The sequence below is a fragment of the Nelumbo lutea genome, chromosome 7, assembly GCF_056320005.1.
Source record: "Nelumbo lutea isolate HS-2025 chromosome 7, American lotus-T2T, whole genome shotgun sequence".
NCBI lineage: Eukaryota > Viridiplantae > Streptophyta > Magnoliopsida > Proteales > Nelumbonaceae > Nelumbo > Nelumbo lutea.
In genome coordinates, this window is record NC_142690.1 from 52,982,752 (window position 1) to 53,003,382 (window position 20,631).

A 20,631-nucleotide genomic window follows, 5' to 3' on the forward strand; every position below is an offset into this window, starting at 1 on the left:
ATCAGAGCAGGCTCGACTTTTCTCTCTTTTCACCTCTTTTTTCCCATACATAGTGTGTATGGAGAACTGAGTCGTATGAATAGTTAAAGAAATCTATTTCAACCCAGTTGTTGTTAGTGGTTTCTGGAAAGAAGGGGACTAGTTTTGTCGTCCTCCTGACAGATTCAAGTGTGTTGCCCGAAACCCTAATTTTCTGGAGAAATATGATTGCAGGCCCCACAAGGAGTTTGACCTGGGCGCTCAGTGACTGAAGGTCTTCTCATCCTTCATCTTGAAGATTGAATCAAGTGGATTGGTGTTCTATGAAGTCTACAAGGAGCGGCTGAGATTTCTCTGTTTCTCCCAGCTTCCAGGTGTAACGTAGGTACCTAGTACTGCTGCATAGAGGTTGGCTCACAATACAGTTTTTGTTTTGTCTTCATTTGTTGTTATTCGAAGTTGTTAGAAGTTATTTTCGAAGTATTTAAGAAGATGAACCCTTCAGAAGTTGAAAACAAGCATGTTGCTGAATCCGAACAGGTTCCGAGAGCCTCTGTACACTCTCTACTGGTTGTGACTATAGTCAAGTTGAATGGAACTAATTATCTAGCTTGGTCACAATCAATAAAAATTCTTATCTGCAGTAGAGGCAAATGGGGTTTTACTCTGGAAGCAAGAAGGCTCCTTCGGAAGAAGATCCATCATATGAAAAATGGATGCAAGAAAATTAAACGGTTATTGGATGGCTTGTGTGTTAGATAGTTTTGTATGCCCTTAGCTTCAATCAAGATGATGTACTTTATAGGTTTATTGTAAATGAATAAAAGTGCATATTTGATTCATGTTCCCTTGGTATGTTTCTGTGTAATACCCTTAAACTAGACATTTAATGAGACTCGTGTTAGTTTAGAATGTTCACAGCCAGTGGGTCGGTCTGGGGAGACCTATCCTAACAAGGCTGACACTGTGGTGCCACCAAGTCGGTTGGGGTGGCCTGTCTCAGCTGCCAGGGTGAGACTCTAGGCACATACAGTGTGGGATTAATTGAACCCATGAACTAGACCAGATTTCCAGTATTGCCCTGGACCTTGGAGATTGATGGGCAAAACTGGAAAGTTACACCCGACCCCTAGACTCGATTATGATACTGCACTATGTATCGGAGTGGGCTGTCTTTGATATACCAATAAGTAAGATCCTTAGCAGGGGTCAAAACCTGGGTATGTTGGGACAGACTGAGAATTCATCTGAGTGGGTGATCATAGTGACAGGATCAGCCTCTTTGTCGGACAAAGGTAATGATCGGAGATGCACTCTCTCTTATGGAAACCAAGACTGCCGGCAGCTGATTTCAATCGTTGAGATTTGTTTTGCAAAATATATTTTATATGAGATATAAAAGTATATATATTATGATTTCAAAATGATTTGCAAAAGGTTTTAATTCCCGGGATCCATATAAGCAGAGAGTGCAACACTGTTCCTTGCAACCGAGGGAGAGGTCCTCTCTTGTCGGGCAGTGTGTGATCATTATTGGCTGAGAGGTTAAGTGTAAGACCATTGAAGATAAAACCTGATGGGCTAATCTTGCATCTGCCCACAGTCCCTAGGTGTTACAAGGTGGCTTGGCCCAGGGACCACTTAGGGTAAGTGTTGGGCCCATAAGATGGGTTTCAGGGGGTGCACTGTCCATAACAGTGTATTCGGCCAGGCCTTGTAATAAAGGTTGGGCCGAACCCATGTGGTTAATGTGTAGATCAATGTTTGGGTCCCATGCCATACAAGGAAGCCCAACTAGGCAGCAGTTTGGAAGGCTAAGTGAGTACATAACATTAAATGGGCCTTAAGCCCATTTCGAACTAGGCTGATTTGATCAATCAATTAAAAAGGGGTGAATTCTGAGATGGATCAGCTGATAGGATTGGGCCTAGACCCTATCCACTTAGAGAGTCCAAGATCTAAATAAGATTTAGATATGGAAGCCTCCTAATTAGATTAGGAGATGGCTGATATGATCTGCAGATAAGATAAGGGTTATCCCTTATCACTTAAAGGGACTTCTAATCCAAATATGATTTGGATTAGCAACTCCTAATGGAATTAGGAGCTGATCCCTTTAAGATTATAAAAGGAGGAATGGGCGGCAGCCTTTAGAGATGCAACCCAAAACTCTTGTCTTCAGAGCTGAAATCACAAGAAGAGAGAATTCTGCACCCTGCGAATACTCTCTTGCCACCTCCTTCCTGCAACCGCCACCTCCAGTAGTTCGAACTCCTACTCTCTACAGGAGTAATCAAGATTTGATCTTGATACCAGTCTTTTGGGGAAAATATTGATTGGAGCTGTATTCACAAGCCATCCTGTTGATTCTTGCGAAGGGTCAAGTTCTTTTGAAAGAACATTGTTGATTCTGCTCCATCCTGCACTGTGCCATTTTCAGTGGGAGCAGATTTTGGATCCATCCTTGGGCGTAAACACCTCCATTGGGAGATACTGTTTCTCTGTATCAGGTACATCCTCCCTCTTACTCCTTTTGGTTCAGATCTGTTTTGATTAATGGTTCAAGATTGATCCTTGAAAAATATGTTTTTCTAAAATAGGGAATTCGATTCCCTGCAAAGATGGGAGAAATTTTTGAAATTCGCCCAGTCCATTCCGCAAGATTTGGGCGTCCATGTGATGGATATCCTATCCCTTCATTGTGAACTCAATGCAACTGCAAATTAGTCAGCACTATTTGTGGATGAATTTAGCAAAGGAAATTTGGGATAGTGCTACTGAAACTTATTCCCAGAAATTAAATGTGGCCAGGGTTTACAAACTGAGAAGTGATGTAAAGAATTTGAGATAGGGGGAGAAACCATTAGCTATGTGTTTCTCAATACTGAAGTCTTTATGACAAGAAATTGATTTGATAGAAACCGTAACCTAGGACACAACTAATGATGCTGAGACCTACAGGAAACTTGTTGAGAGAAACAAGGTGTTTGAGTTTTTGACAGGGCTGAATACAGAGTATGACATCACAAGGTAAAATATTTTATCCAATGAGACTTGTCCAGATCCAAGGGGCTGGTCTAAATGATCACTTTGCTAATATGGGAGTGAAACCCAAGGGAGTTGCAGGGACTCCAAGTAGCTCAAGGAAGAAAGAAATTATTTGTGAGTACCGTAAGAAGCCAAAACACACTAAAGACAAGTATTGGAAATTTCATCATGAGCTTCTTCCTCTTCAATTTCAAAAGAAGACTGATAATATAAAGGCAGGGAATGCCAATATTGTTGCTGGTCCAGATAGTGACAGATACCAAACTGAAGAGATGACTGCTAGTGAGCAGTTAGCAACTATGAAGGCGGAATATGAGAAGTTTGGGAGGATGATCAGTCACCTAGTGTGGCTTCTTCTTCCAACCCTCCAAGAAATTCAACATCTTCTGCATTTACTCATTCAGGTATACTAGCTTCTGCCAATCATGCAACTATTTCAGGTAATCATAGGATCCCTTGGATTATTGATTTTGGTGCTTCTAATCATATGACCAGCCATTCCACTTTGTTTGTTTCTTATGATTTACTTCCTGGCCGTGACAAAATCACCCTAGCCTATGACTCTTTTGCTCCCATCTCCGGCAAGGAAACCATCAAGGCTACATATTCCTTCATACTTCCTTCTGCTCTTCATTACCCAAACTAAATACAAATTTGTTATCTATAAGTAGCCTAACTAAGTCATTGAACTGTTGTGTAACCTTCTTTCCTTCCTACTGTGTTTTTCAGGATCTGGAGTCTCAGAAAGTGATTGGGAGTGGCCATAAGGCGAATGGAATATATCTGCTGGACAGAGCCATGAACCACCTGGAAAAGCTGCTTTTGGGTCTACATCTACAGAGTCCATTAGTCGAGTCATGTTATGTCATTTTCGTTTGGGTCATCTTTCTTTTTCTGCATTAAGTCATTTATTCCCATAACTGTTTAAGGAAATTAGTATGTCCAGTCTTCATTGTGAGTCGTATAAATTGTCAAAACATTGTAGAAGCAGTTATCCTTTGAGTAATAAAAGACCTCCTTTTCATAATGTGCACTCTGATTAGTGGGGGCCTTACCACTTACCTTCTATGGGTGGCTACAAATATTTTATCTTATCCATTGATGACTTTTTTTCGGTTAACTTGGATATTTTTTATGAAGTTCTCAGACTTGTGAGGTAATTCCATGAATTTGTCTTAACCCAGTTTGATACCAGAATTAAAATTTTCAGATCCGACAATGCAAAAGAATATTTTGAAAAAAACCTGACCTACTATCTTACTGATTTGGGGGTTATTCACCAAAGCTCCTATGTTAGGACCCCAGAACAGAATGGAGTTGCTGAAAGAAAAAATAAGCATATTGTTGAAGTTGCAAGAAGTATTCTATTTGCCTCACATGTCCCTACAAAATTTTGGGGTGATGTTGTTCTCACTACAACCTACCTAATCAACCATATGCCATCCAGGGTTTTGGGGTTTAAGTCTCCCTTCAGTCTTCTTCATCCGGGCAAGAACTTTTTCCTATTCCTCTTTGTGTTTTTGGATGTATAATCTAAAGAGCTATACTCGAAGTAGTAAGGAGGAGAAGAGAACCATAGAACTGAAGAGAATGTCGAACTGTTCTATCCAGTCGACCAGTCCTTTATTTATAGATGAATATGGTACAAGGTACAAGAAATTACTGGGATGCCCCTGATTAGTGATGGGACACCCAGATGACTTAAATCATTAAACAGGATTAGGCCCAGGCCCATTAACACAAGCCCAGTTACAAGATAAATTAAACATAAGAATGGGCTAATAAGAACTCTTATCAGTCGAACATCACTCTAACATTCTAACACTCCCCCTCAAGCTAAGCATGAATATCAATCATGTTTAGCTTGCCAAGTATGTCCCTGAACTTCGTTGATGCCAGCCCTTTAGTTAATACATCTGCAATCTGCATCTCTGATGGAGTATAAGGCACACAAAGTTCTCCTGAAATAATTCTCTCTCTGACAAAGTGTCGATCAATTTCAATATGTTTTGTCCTGTCATGCTGCACAGGATTGTTGGCAATGTTGATAGCAGCTTTATTATCACAATACAGCTTGAGAGGACCCTCAGTCTTGATACCAAACTCATTAAGGAGAGTCCTGAGCCATAAGAGTTCAGCAACCCCGTGTGCCATAGCCCGGTATTCTGCTTCTGCACTTGATCTAGCCACAACATTCTGCTTCTTACTATGCCATGTGACTAGGTTTCCTCCCAAGAATGTACAGTAACCTGAGGTTGATTTTCTGTCTCCAACGGACCCAGCCCAATCAGCATCAGTGTAGGCTTCAATTTCAAGTCTGTTGTTTTTTCTGAATAGAATTCCTTTCCCTGGGCAAGTTTTCAAGTATCTGAGGATTCTTTCCACTGCTCTCATATGAGGGGCCTTTGGTGAGTGCATGAATTGACTGACAACATGCACTGCATAGGCAATATCTGGCCGAGTAAGGGATAAGTATATCAGTTTTCCTACCAACTTTTGGTACCTTTCCTTATCACAGTATTCCTCACCCATTGATTCTTGTAATCCATGGCTTGGTTCTATTGGAGTGTCTGCTGGCCTGCACCCCATCATGCCTGTTTCTTCTAGGAGATCTAGCACATACTTTCTTTGACATATGTAGATTCCTTCTCTTGATCTAGCAACTTCAATTCCAAGAAAGTATCTCAGATTTCCCAGGTCTTTGATCTCAAATTCTGAAGCTAAGAACTCCTTCAGCCTCTTCATCTCTTTCACATCATTTCCAGTAATCACCATATCATCCACATACACAATGAGTGCTGTAAGTTTGTCATCATGTCTCCTTGTAAACAATGTATGATCTGCACTGCTCTGAGTGTACCCTACTTCATGGCCAAACAAAGTCTCTCAAACCATGCCCGGGGAGATTGCTTCAAACCATATAATGCTTTCCTTAGTTTACATACCTTCTTTCCAACATCATATCCAGGTGGGGGTTCCATGAATACCTCTTCATGAATATCACCATTTAGGAAGGCATTCTTCACATCCAGCTAATGAAGTTCCCAAGAGAATTTTGCTGCTAATGGCAGTAGAACCCTGATTGTGTTGAGCTTTGCTACTGGGGCAAAGGTTTACTTGTAGTCAATTCCTTCCTTTTGTGTAAATCCCTTTGCCACAAGTATGGCCTTGTACCTCTCAATTGACCCATCTTCCCTGTGCTTTACTGTGAATACCCACTTGCACCCAACAGTGCCTTTCCCTTCTGGCAAGTCCACCAATTCCCATGTCCTTGCTTTCATTAGGGCTTTCATCTCCTCATTCATGGCTTCTTTCCACCTTGGATCAGATGCCGCCTCTGAATACCTGGAAGGGACACATACAGAGGAAAGAGCAGACACAAAGGAATGAAAGGCAGGGGATAAGTGTGAGTAAGAAACATAATCGGCTATGGGATGCCGAGTGGTACAAGAACGAACAGGCTTACGGAGAGCAATAGGAAGATCCAAATCTAAATTGAGTGAATCAGAATTACCTTGGATTGCAGAGACAGATTGATCTAAGTTCAACTGGTTGCAATCATGAGGTTGAGGGGCCTTCTTCCTTTTACTGTATGTAAGTATCTCTTTTTCTTGTTTACTGGAACCTTCAGGAGCATCAGCCGAATCTGGAGAAGCAACTGGCACAGTGGAAGTCTCACTAGGTTGACCCGGAATGTTACAGCTAGTAGTAGTGGAAGGTGATGAAATGGGAACAAAAAAGAAGGGAAAATGAGAATCCTCTTCCAACCCACTACTCTCCCCCTGAAGAGGATTCTGAGAAGACTGGAAATAGGGTTGAGACTCAAAAAAGACTACATCCCTAGTGACATATTTTTTCTTGGAGACAGGATCATAACACTTATACCCCTTCTGCGTAGGAGAGTACCCCAAAAATATTCCCTTTGTAGCCTTAGGATCCAGCTTGGTCTTCTTTGGATCTTTCACATGTATGAAGCATGTACAACCAAAAACCCGCGGGGGAAGAGGAAATTCTGGAAGAGTGGGACACAAAACAGAGAAAAGGGTCTTCATACCCAGTACCTTAGATGGCATCCGATTTATCAGGTAAGATGCAGTAAGAACAGCTTGAGACCAATATTGCTTGGGCACATTGTGCTAGAAAAGAAGGGCTCGAGCTGTCTCCAATAGATGCCTGTTCTTGCGCTCAGCAACCCCATTTTGCTGAGGGGTGTAAGCACATGATGATTGATGTAACATGCATGCATCTTCCATGAATGAGTTTAGGGATCTTTCAAAGTATTCAGCTGCATTGTCTGAACGGAATTGCTTGATCTTTTTATCAAATTGTGTTTCAACCATCTTGCAAAACATCATAGTTATCCGGGGAACTTCTTCACGTCCTTTCAACAGATAAATCCAAGTGCACCGAGAATAATGGTCAATAAAACTGATAAAGTAACGGAAGTCATCAATGGAAACAATAGGTGAAGGACCCCAAACATCAGAATGAACCAAATCAAAAGGGGCTTGAATTTCATTACTAGAAATTGGATACATTGATCTACATTGTTTTGACATTTGACACACATCACAAATTAAACTCTGACTCGGAATGCCCTTACATAATTCAGGAAACAACATTGCTAAGGAAGAAAAAGACAAATGACCTAGCCTAGCATGCCACAAGTGCAGCCTAGCTATTGACTCCACACTTTCCGGACTAGTAGTAGAAGCTTGCAAGGCTGAGCTGACATCTTCATCAAAATAGTAGAGGCCCCCATACTCATGACCACTCCCAATCGTTCTCCTCGTCAATCTGTCCTGGAAGACACAATGAGAAGGAAAGAAAGTTATACTGCAGTTCAAGTTTTTTGTAAGCTTTGAAACAGACAACAGATTTGAGGTAAGACTAGGAACATGTAGGACTGATTTAAGAGAGAGATCCTTGCTTAGGTCAACCACCCCCTTTCCAGAGATGGTGGAGGGGGACCCATCAGCTACTCTCATCTTATCCTGGCCAGACAACAGATGATATGTGGAGAATAAGGAAGACATATGTGTCATATGGTCAGTGGCTCCGGAATCAATCACCCAAGAGGTAGAATTAATGGAACTAGATGCACTAAATGCAGAGGTTGTACCTGATTTGGCAAGAGAGGTGGAAGCTAAAGAATTGTTCTTCAGACGGGCTAATGCCCGACTGAGAACCTCTACCTCACTAGATGTGAAGCCCAAAGTACTTGGTCCAGAGGAGTCGGCAGCCTGCCCTGCGGTGGAAGATGACACTGTCTGAATACTCTGTGAGTTGTCACTACTGTTGTTGGTGGCAAGATTCCCACTTGCTGTGTGGCCCTTATGTTGCCTTTTGTCCTTTCTCAGAGCAGTTGGCTTCAGATGAGGGTACAGGACCCAACATTTCTCCTTTGTGTGTTTCTCACCACCACAATGTGTACACTTGAGGGACTTCTTGTCTGAAAATCTATTCCCCTTAGTGGAGACTAAGGCTGAATGTTCTCCAGGTAGTTCTGTTGACTGTGTCTGGAAGTCAACTTGCATCTCCTTTCTCCTTACTTCTTCATTCCTCACTAGGTAGTAGACATGGTGAAGCTCAGGTAATTCATCTCTCCCTAGAATCTGTGACCTTATACCTTCATATACAGGGTCAAGACCCGCCAGAAACTTGAAGGCTCTGCCCTCCTCAATCTGCTTATCATGCCTCCCCTTATCATTAGCATTTTCCCAATCCAAAATCAAATGGTGGTCAAGCTCTTCCCAGAGGCCTTCCAGTGTTGCAAAGTAGGTTGCCACGGACATGTCTCCTTGCCTTAGGGCTGCAATGTCTTGGTTCAGCCTGTAGATTCTAGCATTGTTCTTTTTCTGGCCATATGTCTTAGATACTTTCTCCCAAATTTTAGCAGCTGTGGGGAAGTGATGAACAGTTCTGGCCACCCTAGGAGTCATAGAGGCCAGCAACCAAGACATGACTGTGGCATTTTCCTTGCGCCACACAGTGTATTCAGGACTGCCAATTTCTGGTTGTTTCTTGTCTCCATCCAAATAGCCTGTGAGGTCACGAGAGGTAATGAACAGCATTGCTGAGACAGACCACTCTTTGAAGTTATACTCATCTAGCAGCACACTTGTAATCTGCAAGCTGTGCAGATTAGGGTTTTCTAGGTTTGAGGACCTTGTAACAAGTCTGTTATCTCTAGAGGAAACTTCACCGGATAGTGAGGACATCCTGACTTCAGTCCAAGAGTTGTTCACAGTGCTGTAGGTGGTTCTGTTTAGGCCTGGCCGAAGTGGTCACAGTGTTCACAGTGCTGGTAGAAGTGTTCACAGTTCGGGTACTGTGCAGTGCTGTTTAGGACTGGTCGAAGTAACTGAACCAGTTCACAGTGCTAGTAACTGAAGTTACTTCAGTTAGGGCTTGTTCTGCAACCTGAAGTAACTGTGCAGTGCAGTAACTGAAGTTTACAAATAGGACTGATAACCGACCTGAAGAGAATCTGTAACTAAAGTTACCACAGTTCTGCCCAAGTCTTGCTGGGGCACAAAGCTGCAACTGTAGAGGAAGCTCTCCCCCTTTCGGCTAGTGCTAGGACTACTGAAATCAGTCCTCAACTAGGTTTGTCCTATACAGACCTCTCTTAGTAGCCCAATAGCTACTATTTGCTGGAGATAATCTAGTAGGACATCTACTTCTGGGTCTTACTTCCCTTGAGTCCTACAACCAAGAGAAACCCTAGGTTCGAACTTGCTTTACTCTCATACACTCCTAGGTCTTCACTGCAGCAACCCAGAAAAGGAAGAGAGAAGATGAAAAGACAGCAAGAGAAAAGAGTGCGCTTGCTGAAACCAGGAAGGAGCTAATGCTCTGATACCATGTAATCTGAAGAGCTATACTCGAAGTAGTAAGGAGGAGAAGAGAACCACAGAACTGAAGAGAATGTCGAACTGTTCTATCCAGTCGACCAGTCCTTTATTTATAGATGAATATGGTACAAGGTACAAGAAATTACTAGGATGCCCCTGATTAGTGATGGGACACCCAGATGACTTGAATCATTAAACAGGATTAGGCCCAGGCCCATTAACACAAGCCCAGTTACAAGATAAGTTAAACATAAGAATGGGCTAATAAGAACTCTTATCAGCCGAACATCACTCTAACATTCTAACAGGATGCACTTGTTATGTACATAACCCAAGTGTCCAGAGACATAAATTTGAACCAAAAGCCCACAAGTGTATCTTCCTTGGTTATTCCCCCATACAAAAGGGTTATTGTTGTTTTGATCCAAAGACTGGCACTCAGTATGTCTCCATGAATGTCATCTTTAATGAGCTCTCTTCCTTTTATGATTCTTCTCAGGAGAGGCAATGTCCAAAGGGGGAGAATTTGTCACAGTTGTTTGCTCTTCCCCTTCCTGTCCCAGTTGAGTCTTCTGTTGAGACTCTTCCTCCTTCAAATGAGTCAAGGGAGGATCAGTCATTTCATTCTCATTCCAATGTTCCTATCCCTCTTCCTTTACCTCCTCGTCCTCATTTTAATCCCAAGTTGTACCAAAGGCTAAGAACCGGAAATGAGCAAATTGTTTCTCCTACAGCACATGAGCCTCCTACACTTCTAGTCACAGAAGAGACAACAGGTACTAATACAGCCCCTTTGGAGTCATCCTTCCCAGACCTTGATATCCCCATTGCTATTAGGAAAGGAAAAAGAAAGTGTACTACACATTGCATTTCCAAACACCTTTCTTATAGCTTGCCCTCTCCTTCATATTTTGCCTACATTTCTTCTGTTGCTTCTAAACCAATTCTCAGGTCTGTGTCAGAAGCTCTTACTATTCCAAAATGGAGGGATGCTATGAGAACAGAAATTTATGCCCTGCACAAGAATGAAACTTGGGAAGTGATTGATTTGCCTGAAGGGAATGATCCAGTAGGCTGTAAGAAGGTTTTTACTATTAAATATCATGCTGATGGCACCATTGAAAGGTACAAGGCTAGGCTGGTTGCCAAAGATTATACACAGGCATATGGGATTGATTATCTGGAGACCTCTGCTCCCGTTGCCAAGATGACTTCTGTGAGAGTTCTACTATCTCTGGTTGCACACTCAGACTGGCCACTTTATCAGCTGGATGTAAAGAATGCTTTTCTGAATGGAGAGTTACATGAGAAGGTTTATATGTCTCTTCCTCCAGGGATGTATGAAACAGATATGAAAGGGAAGGTCTACAAGCTGAAGAAATCTCTTTATGGACTTAAACAGTCCCCTAGAGCATGGTTTGAAAGGTTTAGAGCTGTCCCTGTTAGCTTTGGCTATGCACAGACACAGTCTGATCATATACCCTCTTTGTGAAGAGGAGAGGATCCTTGGCCGTTTACCTGATTGTGTATGTTGATGATATTGTTGTGACTGGTAATGATGTATAAGGGATTAATGATCTCAAATCCTTCCTTCATACAGAATTTAAGATCAAAGATTTGGGAGAATTGAAATACTTTCTTGGCATAGAAGTTGCTAAATCCAAGGATGGGATCCTTATCTCTTAGAGAAAGTATATAATTGATTTACTCTCTGAAATAGGAAAGATGGGTGCTAGACCAATTGCTACTCCTATTGATACGAGTCATAAACTCTCTGCCTCAGATGGAATATTGTTGAAAGATAAGGGAGTCTTCCAAATACTACTTGGAAAACTTCTCTATCTATGCATGACTCGGCCAAACATTGCATATGCTATCAGTTGCATTAGTCAGTTCATGCATGCTCCCAGGGATACTCGCATGGCAACAGTAAAGCGGATTCTGTGTTATTTGAAGGGTTCCCCTGAAAAGAGAATTCTATTTGCTAAGCATGGCCATATGAAACTTGAAGCCTACACAGATGCTGATTGGGCTGGAAACATTGATGACAGAAGATCTACCTCTGGGTACTATAGCTTGGTGGAAGGTAATATTGTCTCTTGGAGAAGCAAGAAACAATCAGTTATTGCCCAATCTTCAGCCGAAACTGAATACAAAGCCATGGCTCATGGAGTTTCTGAACTACTGTGGATTAGATCCTTGATGGAGGAACTGGGTATTGAGCATGATAAGCCAATGATATTATACTGTGATAATCAGGCTGCCATCAACATTGCTCATAATCCAGTACAACATGACAAAACTAAACATATTGAAGTTGACAGACACTTCATTCAAGAAAAAGTAGCTTCTTGAGAGGTGTGTCTACCTTTTATCACTTCTGAAGAACAATTAGTTGATTTCCTCACCGAGGGCATTCCCAAAACTAAACTTCAACATGATACTGGCAAGCTTGGCATGATTGACATCTATGCTCAGCTTGAGGGGGAGTATAGAGAAGATGGGCCGAATGGCCCATAGGCTATTTATCTTTTTTATCTTTTATGTTCTTTGTTGTAATGGGCTTTAATCTGGACTTTATTCTTTCTTATGTTATGCTTTTTAATTTTTTGCCCAACTAGGGACCTCTCTGTAAATTATTAAAGTTTAACTTAATGAAATGGAATTAAGGGTGTAAGAGAGGATGTTATGTTCGAAAATCTCTCTCTCTGAACCCTAGTTGCCGCCACCTTCTTCTTCTTCTTCTCTCTTCTTGAAACCTGATTTTTGTTACTTTCTTTTGATTTTCTACAACTTTTTAAACAGTCCTTTCTTTTCAAATATAATTATGATTTTCTTATCAAAGAAATGAAATGTTGTTTATAAATTCCCAAAGATCAGATGATCATTCATCAAGTAGCCCTATCCTTCCCAAAGATCAGATGATCATTTAAGAAAAGGAAAGCAGCCTCTTAGATGTCAAGGAATGCATTTTGACAAGGGAAATTCATTGGTTGAGAACTATGGAGTATGGGCTCCTTCCAATTTTTCTCCTTTGATGATCTTTGGAGGAATTGGTCAGCAGTGACTAATAGCTCTTCCAGGAAGGATAGGACTACTGTAGCTTGGGTTCCCTCTCCTGAAGGATGTGAAAAGCTGAACTTTGATGGAAGAAGTCAGGGTAACCCAGGCCCATCTGGTGGTGCAGGAGGGGTTTTGAGAGATAAGGAGACTCTAATAGAACTGAACTACTAGCTGCTATACAAGGTATTCAAATTTTAAACCAACTTGGTGTGGAGAATCTACTAATTGAAGGAGACTCTAAAGTCGTTGTGGGTGGTTAACAGATCTGGATTCAATCATATGGCACTATAGGGACCTCCTAAAGAAAGCTAACTGGTTAACAAGGAACATGACTGTCAGCTTACATTTGGTGGGCAGATCGGCAAATGCAATGGCTGATTATCTTGCCAAACAAGGGGCAAATAGGGAACATCTATACTGGGCTGCTTTGTAATATTCACTCTCTAGGGAGAGGTCACACCTCACACCTTTCTTTAGGATGCTTGTATCAGTTTCCATCTTTTGTTAATTAAATTCTCTCAATTATCAAAATGAAAACATGAATGATTCCTAATCAGGTTTCTTGGAGAAACATCAAATTCAATGATGAGGCTCAATGAACAACTGCAAATTCTGAAACACATCCAAAACTCAAGACTATTAGGTGGTTCAACAAAATCAGAACTGATTAAAAAGATACTGGGGGAGGGGGACTTTATCACTTATTTTCTCTGTTTATTTTCCATTTTTGTAAGTGAAATGAGCAAATGAAATAAGAATAAACAAAAAAAAAATGAAGGTTACCTGCTTCACAACTTGCTTTCTTACATGTCGATGATAGTCAGGATTTCGAAATAACTGATCTGCTAAAGCTCGAAACTGCTCAAGGTTGTCAAGGGAATAAAACAGATTAATATGGAGGACCATGAAACTTAGAGTGAAGAGGAAAAGGAAGGAAGAGAGAGAATTCTAATTGTCAAACCTGGCAATTTCCATCTCCTTCAATTTGCAGCTCAGCTAAACCATACATAGTCAATCTGATTGGAAAGTGAAAATATTATGGACCAAATAGAGAATGTTCAACCATTAACAAAGGCCTCAAGTAAGGTCACACAGCAAAAGCCATGTGTGTGAATGAGAATCACTGCCAAAAAGAAAACAACTATAATCATGCATTTTAGCTGCACTCTATAAATCCAATGAAGATTGATGCTGCACACAAACATCTAATACTCGAACTCATAAGCAGTTAAAAACTTGTCCAAAGTTGAAAGTGGATTAGTGGAGATAATATCAAGCTGTCAGTGTTATCATACTTGTCAAGTTATGTATCCAAAATATTTCACCACTTACTGAACCAACCAATATCTTTGGAATAACTTCCTCATGAGTGTGAGATCCATATATACAAGTCATATTAAGGATGGAATACATTGAGGTTATAAAAGGATTAAAATTTGCTGGTCAGAATCTTATAAGTAAATTACATGCTCCTACCTTTGTTTACTTGGAAACCTAGAATTAGGTTAAAAGTATGCTCTAGGAATGTAAGTTTTATTGGGAGTTTACTTCTTTAGGTTATCAGATGTTTACCTTTTTAAGAATTCCCCTCTCCTATTATTCTCAAAACAGAAAGTTGTAGGCAGGGATTCGTTTTGCTGGAACCTTCATTGAAGAATGAAATAGAATCTTAAGAGACTCTTTTAATCTGAGACTTACTAAATTATCATAGCTGATACTAGCAAATGTGTCTTCGGTTATTGGTTTTTATATTTAAATTCATCTATTGGTTATTATGTAATTGTGGTACAGACTACAGAGTGCTTACTACTTATGAAATACAATGCATTTCGTTTGGGTTCTTCAGCCATAGACAGGGTATATACTTACTGCTCAGAAATTCTTGCATGGTTCTGTTATAGAAATTTCTATATTTGGGTTAAGTCTGTGTTCCACTAGTTGTTAGGGATTACTTTGGAAGGAATTTGGTTATATAACTTGTTTTATCTTTAAAATTCCATGTGAAAGTTGTTAAGAGTAAAAAGTAATCTAAATTTACAAAACCTTTTTAGTCATAGTTTGCAATACTAGTCAGAGCAGGATAGTTACCTATATCTCTTATTGGTTTCTCTTAACCTAGATTTTTTAACTTAATAGAATCTCTTTAATCTCCGTTACTGAAAAAAAATGAATTTAAAGAAATAGGCTTGCAATATTAGATCTATCTATCAAAGGAATCCGCACATTTACATAATTTAGACAAAATATTTTATCTTATCCAATATATTCCATATATTTTGATTAAATCAACTTGCATACATATTATTTTGCATGTCAACCGTATCCTATACTCTTATTCTTATCCATTGATATTTTCATACCCACGATTTGGCTTCAATCCAAATCATGTACGGTAGAAGCACGTAAAGATGCTTCACGCTGTTAGTTAACCAAAACGAGGCATTCTCCTCTCCCTTGAGTGTCGCAGACGAGACACTCGTTCTCTTCTCCCTCTCTCTCCCCCCATCCACCCGGCGGCGACTTAACATCCATTACCGCTGGCCGGTGGATGGCTACCATCACCTGACTGAGGGTACCTGGACTGAAGCCGAACTCGTTTCTATAACCCATCTTCACCCATCCACTTTTTAGTTTTTCACTACTCACTTGTTTCTGCAACATCTCTCCTCTCTCTACCAACTTTACAACTTTGGTAAGAGAAAAAAGAGAGTTTAAAAAAAAAAAAGAAATCTGTAAGCTGTTTCAGTAGATGGTTATAGAAGAAGAAGCTTTAAAGGTAGAATCAGTAGAATCTGATCTTGGGTGTGCTTCTTGCATCAACGTTGCAAGTTGCATTCCTGGAACTCATTTTTGAAGTCCTGTTTAGAGTTGTTACCCAGAAGCACAAAGGGATTTTTTTTTTTTTTGTATGGGTCTTGCAGAAGAAGAGCATCTGGGGAGTTTGATATCACAGAAGCTTCTTTTAGACGGAGTATTTGGCATTTGGATCTTATGATTTATCTAAGCAGCACTCAGGTTTGAATTCCAGTCCTTCACTGCTGTTCAAACATGGGATTTCCTTGTCTTTGTCTTTAGTGGTTTTTCTTCCAACATCAGAAAATAGAACAAGAAGAGGAGTTTCAAAAGTCAGGACAGATATTCCTTCTGAACATAATTTCTGCTATGTTTTGTTTTTCAGTTATCTTGTTTTATTTCTTTGTAAAGAGTCGTTCAGTATAGAAAACTTTCTCATCTGGGCCTGGAACTGGATGTCAGAAGTGGTAGATTCTTATTCGGGTTGTAATGTTGGTAGGAGTTTCAGATAACTTTTGCAGCTTTCAGGTTTTGTTTAAATAATTGGTCGGATTTATTGGCAAAAAATTCCTGGAGTTTGATCACAGGTTTCTCATCTGGGTTTTGAAGATGGACACCTGGAAAGCAGGCTTTCTTCTCCAAGCTGCAGTTCATGGTTGCAGGTGTCTGATCTGGGCTCCATGTCCTCAACCGCTGTGTCCTATGGCGAGAATGGTCCTGTTTTCTGTGGTTTGAAGTCAGATGGGTCTCATCTTGAGACCTGCTATGGAGCAGACTCAGCTGTAATCTACGGAACTCCTTCTCGGTTTCCAATCCTAGGCCTAACCACGGTGATGGATTTGTGTGTGGGCTTCTAATGGAGTCCAACCAGCCTTACTGTTGGGGGAGTAGCATTTACATCAAAACGGGTGTCCCACAACCGATGATTGAGGGAGCTGCTTATTCACCGCCGCTGGTGATGGTTGTTTATTGCCGGCGGTAATGGTTGTTAAGTCGCCGCCAAGTGGATGGGGGGAGAGAGAGGAAGAAGAGAACGAGTGTCTCGTCTGCAACACTCAAGGGAGAGGAGAGGAGAGGAGAATAGAACGATGTCTCGTTTTGGTTAACTAACGGCGTGAAGCATCTTCACATGCTTCAACCGTTTACACGATTTAGAGGAATGCGTGAACGGTACCCTGACTGAGGGTGCCTGGACTGAAGCCAAACTCCATACCCATATGTAGTTTGCTTTGTACTATCTTAGTTTTTCAGTATCAACTACCATGTATATATTAACACTTTTGACATTCGACTACAAGATTTCATTCTGAATGATGCTTCCTGTTGTCAGTTGTTTATGTTTATGTATTCAGGTTTAGTACCATAAGGGTACTGATGTAATTTCCTCTTTGGTTACATTGTTCGGCTGTACTAGTATAAATAACAATAGATCATTCTTTCGCCCCTAAGTTCAATAGGGGCTTTCAGTCCTCTCGGCTCTCCTCTCCTCTCTCCCTCTCTTCTCTCCTCTTGTCTATCACTTGCTCTTGCTCTTGCTCAACATGGTATCAGAGCAAGTTTGTCCAGGCCTGAAAGCAAATTAGTTGAGGTCATTCTCCAATGCCAAGTAAGTTGCCTCTTCATCTCCTAGAAGCTGTATCCCTGATGCTCGACTTCAAGAAGGAAGAAGGTGCCAGCCTGACTGTTCAGCTTCCTAGCGCAGAAAAGAGTTTTGGTACAGAGTCTTTTCGTATTCCAGCCCATATGCTGTTTTCATTGATTGCTCGGCTGTAGAGAGGCTGTCACCTGATGTACGAAGAGGAGGTTCTGGTTTGCAGAGAGGCTGGAGTTCAAGAAGGTACTGTCCATCTGCTGTTTGGGTGCCCTGGTATTCAACTGAAGCTGTTTTTTGTTGTTTTTTTTCTTCTTGCACCCTTCGATGGACTGTTGACGCCCTAAAAATTCGAATGTGGTGTTCTCCTCTGGTGTGTCACTACCATTCGGCTACATTGTTGATGGACTGAAGTTTTTTTCTTCCTTGACTGTTCTTGCTGTTCGACTACATTATTGATCTCAGTGACTGTTCGGCTACCCTGAAGTTGGTGTCAGCCGATTAGGTGTATGGTGAACTATCACCTTGTGTCTCTCTTTCTACTAGGGAGTTGTATGAAAACTGTAAAACCGTAGGTCATACAGACCTGGTTATGTATTGCATTGCAGTGTCTGTATGTTTGTTCATTGGATTCCTACAAAAATTGTAAGTTATACAAACTAGTCCAAGTGCTGCAGCAACAGTGCTTGTTCTTGGCTCTCTGTGAAACCGCAGGTCAGAGGTACCTAGTTGTATGCTGAAATAGCAAGTGCTTCTTCTTTTGTGGACTGAAGGACATAAGATCCCTTTTCTGTAGCAGCTCTGTGAGGCAGTGTGCCTTGGGTGTTGTGTGTTCTTAAACCTGAAATCATGAATAGTGAAGATTCAGCCACATCTGGAATCTCCACAATGCTGAATGGAATGAGTGGGGATGGTGACCTATCCTTCCCTATGGCTGTTGTTCCTCTTGATGGATTAAATTACCTAGAATGGTCAAGAGGGATCAAGTTATACATCACTGCAAGAGGGAAGATAGGCTACATTAATGGGAGGATAAAAGAATCATCCTCCGGGAGTGCTGAATATGATAGATGGAATCAGGAGAACAGTATTGTTATGTCCTGGCTCTTGGTTTCCATGCAGCCTCAAATCAGGAAGAATTTCATGTGGGCTGAAACTGCGAAGGAAATCTGGGAACAAGCAAAGTCTACATATTCAGAATTGAGACACTATGCCAAAATTTATCAACTGTAGGCAGCATCTTCTACTTGTAGACAGGGGAGAGGTGATTATTGGTCTATTGCTCTGACTTAACATCTGCCTGGAAGGAGTTGGATCACTACCAGAGTGTGGATTGGAAGTGTGATGAGGATGCTAAGAAGTACAAACAGATTGTCTCCCAGCAAAGGGTGTTTGCATTCTTACATGGTCTGAATCCTATGTATGAATCTATCAGAGTTCAGATTCTCAGCTCTAAGGATCTCCCTTCTGTTCAAGAAGTCTATGCTCTTGTACAATCTGAAGAAAGCAGGAGAAATTTGATGAACAGCCCTGGTGGGGATACTGTTGTGTTAGTTGCAAAAGGGGGTGTATCTACTGGTGGGGGATCTTCTTCCCGGAAAGGAGATCTCCAGAAAAAAACAGAAGATAAGGAAAAATTGTGGTGCACTCATTGCCAGAAACCCCGACACACCAAAGATACCTGTTGGGATCTCCATGGGAAACCAAAATGGGCTCAAGATCTGACTAAGAAGCAAAGTTCAGAGGTGAATAAGAAGTACGGGCAGCAAAATACAAAGAAACATCACATGGCCAACATGGCTACTCGGGAGCATCAGCCTACCATTTCTACTGTGACTCAGACACATCTCATTGGACCTGACCCGAGGGAGGACATTATGAATTCCTTCCGTGACCATTTAGAGCTCTATGGTAGAGCAATTCGTCAGATGGATACTCCTCCCTCAACCTCATTTGCATCTACGTCAGGTAACCCTACCACTGCTTTCAATGTTACTTCTCACACCCATGACTCTCCATGGATCATTGATTATGGAGCATCAAAACATATGACTGGTACGTCCTCTTACTTTCAAACCTATCACCCTCTTTCTGGAAGAGACAAGGTGAGACTAGCCAATGGATCATACTCTTCCATAGCTGGTCAAGGAACCCTCTCTCTTCCTCTTGGCCTTACCCTCTCTGATGTTCTTCATGTTCCAAACTTTCCCATTAATTTGTTCTCTGTTAGTAGTGTTACAAATTCCTTATATTGCTCAGTGACTTTTTTACCTTCTCATTGTGTGATTCAGGATCTGGCCTCGGGGAGGACGATTGGTAGGGGTCGTATGGCTGATGGACTTTACATGCTGGAGAATAAGGCTGGTCTTCATGTTACAGAGTCTATGAGTCAGTTCTGTAAGAAAAAAGTCTATTTATGGCATTGTCATCTTGGTCATTTGTCTTTTAAGTCTTTGAAAGTTGTATTCCCAGAACTGTTTAAGTCAATGTCTGTCTCTAACTTTTCTTGTCAAACGTGTCAGTTGAGTAAACATTGTAGAACTCATTTTCTTCAAAGACATAGTAAATCTGAATCTCCATTTCCATTTCACATTGTTCATTCTGATGTGTGGGGCCCTGTTACTTTACCATCTGAGAGTGGCTACAAGTATTTCATTACCCTCATTGATGATTATTCTAGATTTGCATGGGTATATCCGATGCGAACCAGGGAAGAAGTACCAAAAATCATTCAAGATTTCCAGCGGATGGTCTTCACTCAATTTCAAACTGAAATCCAAATTTTCCAATCAGATAATGCAAAAGAATGTTTTCATAGTGACCTCACGGAATTTTTTGCTTCACATGGTTCCCTTCACCGTAGCTCTTGTGCCCGCACACCACAACAAAATGGTGTGGCCGAGCGGAAGAACCGACATCTCCTTGAAGTGGCTCGAGGTTTACTACTTCATATGAATGTTCCCAAACGATTTTGGCTTGAAGCTGTTCTTTGTTCCACTTACCTTATAAACCGTATGCCCTCTCGTCGGTTAGAGTACAAAGCCCCACATCAACTTCTCTTTCCTAAGGCTCCCCTTCTTTCTATTCCTCCTCGTGTCTTTGGTTGTCGGTGTTTTGTCCAAAATCTGTCTCCCACCCGTAGGAAATTGGACTCTCGTGCTATACCTTGCATATTTCTTGGTTACTCCTTCACTCAAAAGGGTTACCGTGTTTTTGATCCTGTTTCTCGTAAATTCTATGTCTCCATGGATGTTTCTTTCTTTGAAGATGAGCCTTTCTATCCTGTTTCTCCTCAGGGAG

General features: G+C 41.2%; 1 protein-coding gene across 4 annotated transcripts in view; it reads right to left on the reverse strand.

Moving 5' to 3' along the window:
- The window catches only part of LOC148846401 (Cysteine proteinases superfamily protein), a 91,080-nt gene that overhangs the window by 58,413 nt on the left and 12,036 nt on the right, over positions 1-20,631 (reverse strand). For all 4 annotated transcript variants that reach the window (XR_016102191.1, XR_016102192.1, XM_088954737.1 and 1 more), the window contains exons 4-5: positions 13,909-13,963; positions 13,731-13,805 (exon numbers count right to left, since the gene is read on the reverse strand). Coding sequence is in view for 2 of the 4 variants with exons in the window: in XM_088954737.1 (XP_088810863.1) it covers positions 13,731-13,805; positions 13,909-13,963 (130 nt within the window). In the remaining 2 variants the exon portion in view is untranslated. The remainder of the gene's footprint in view (positions 1-13,730; positions 13,806-13,908; positions 13,964-20,631) is intronic.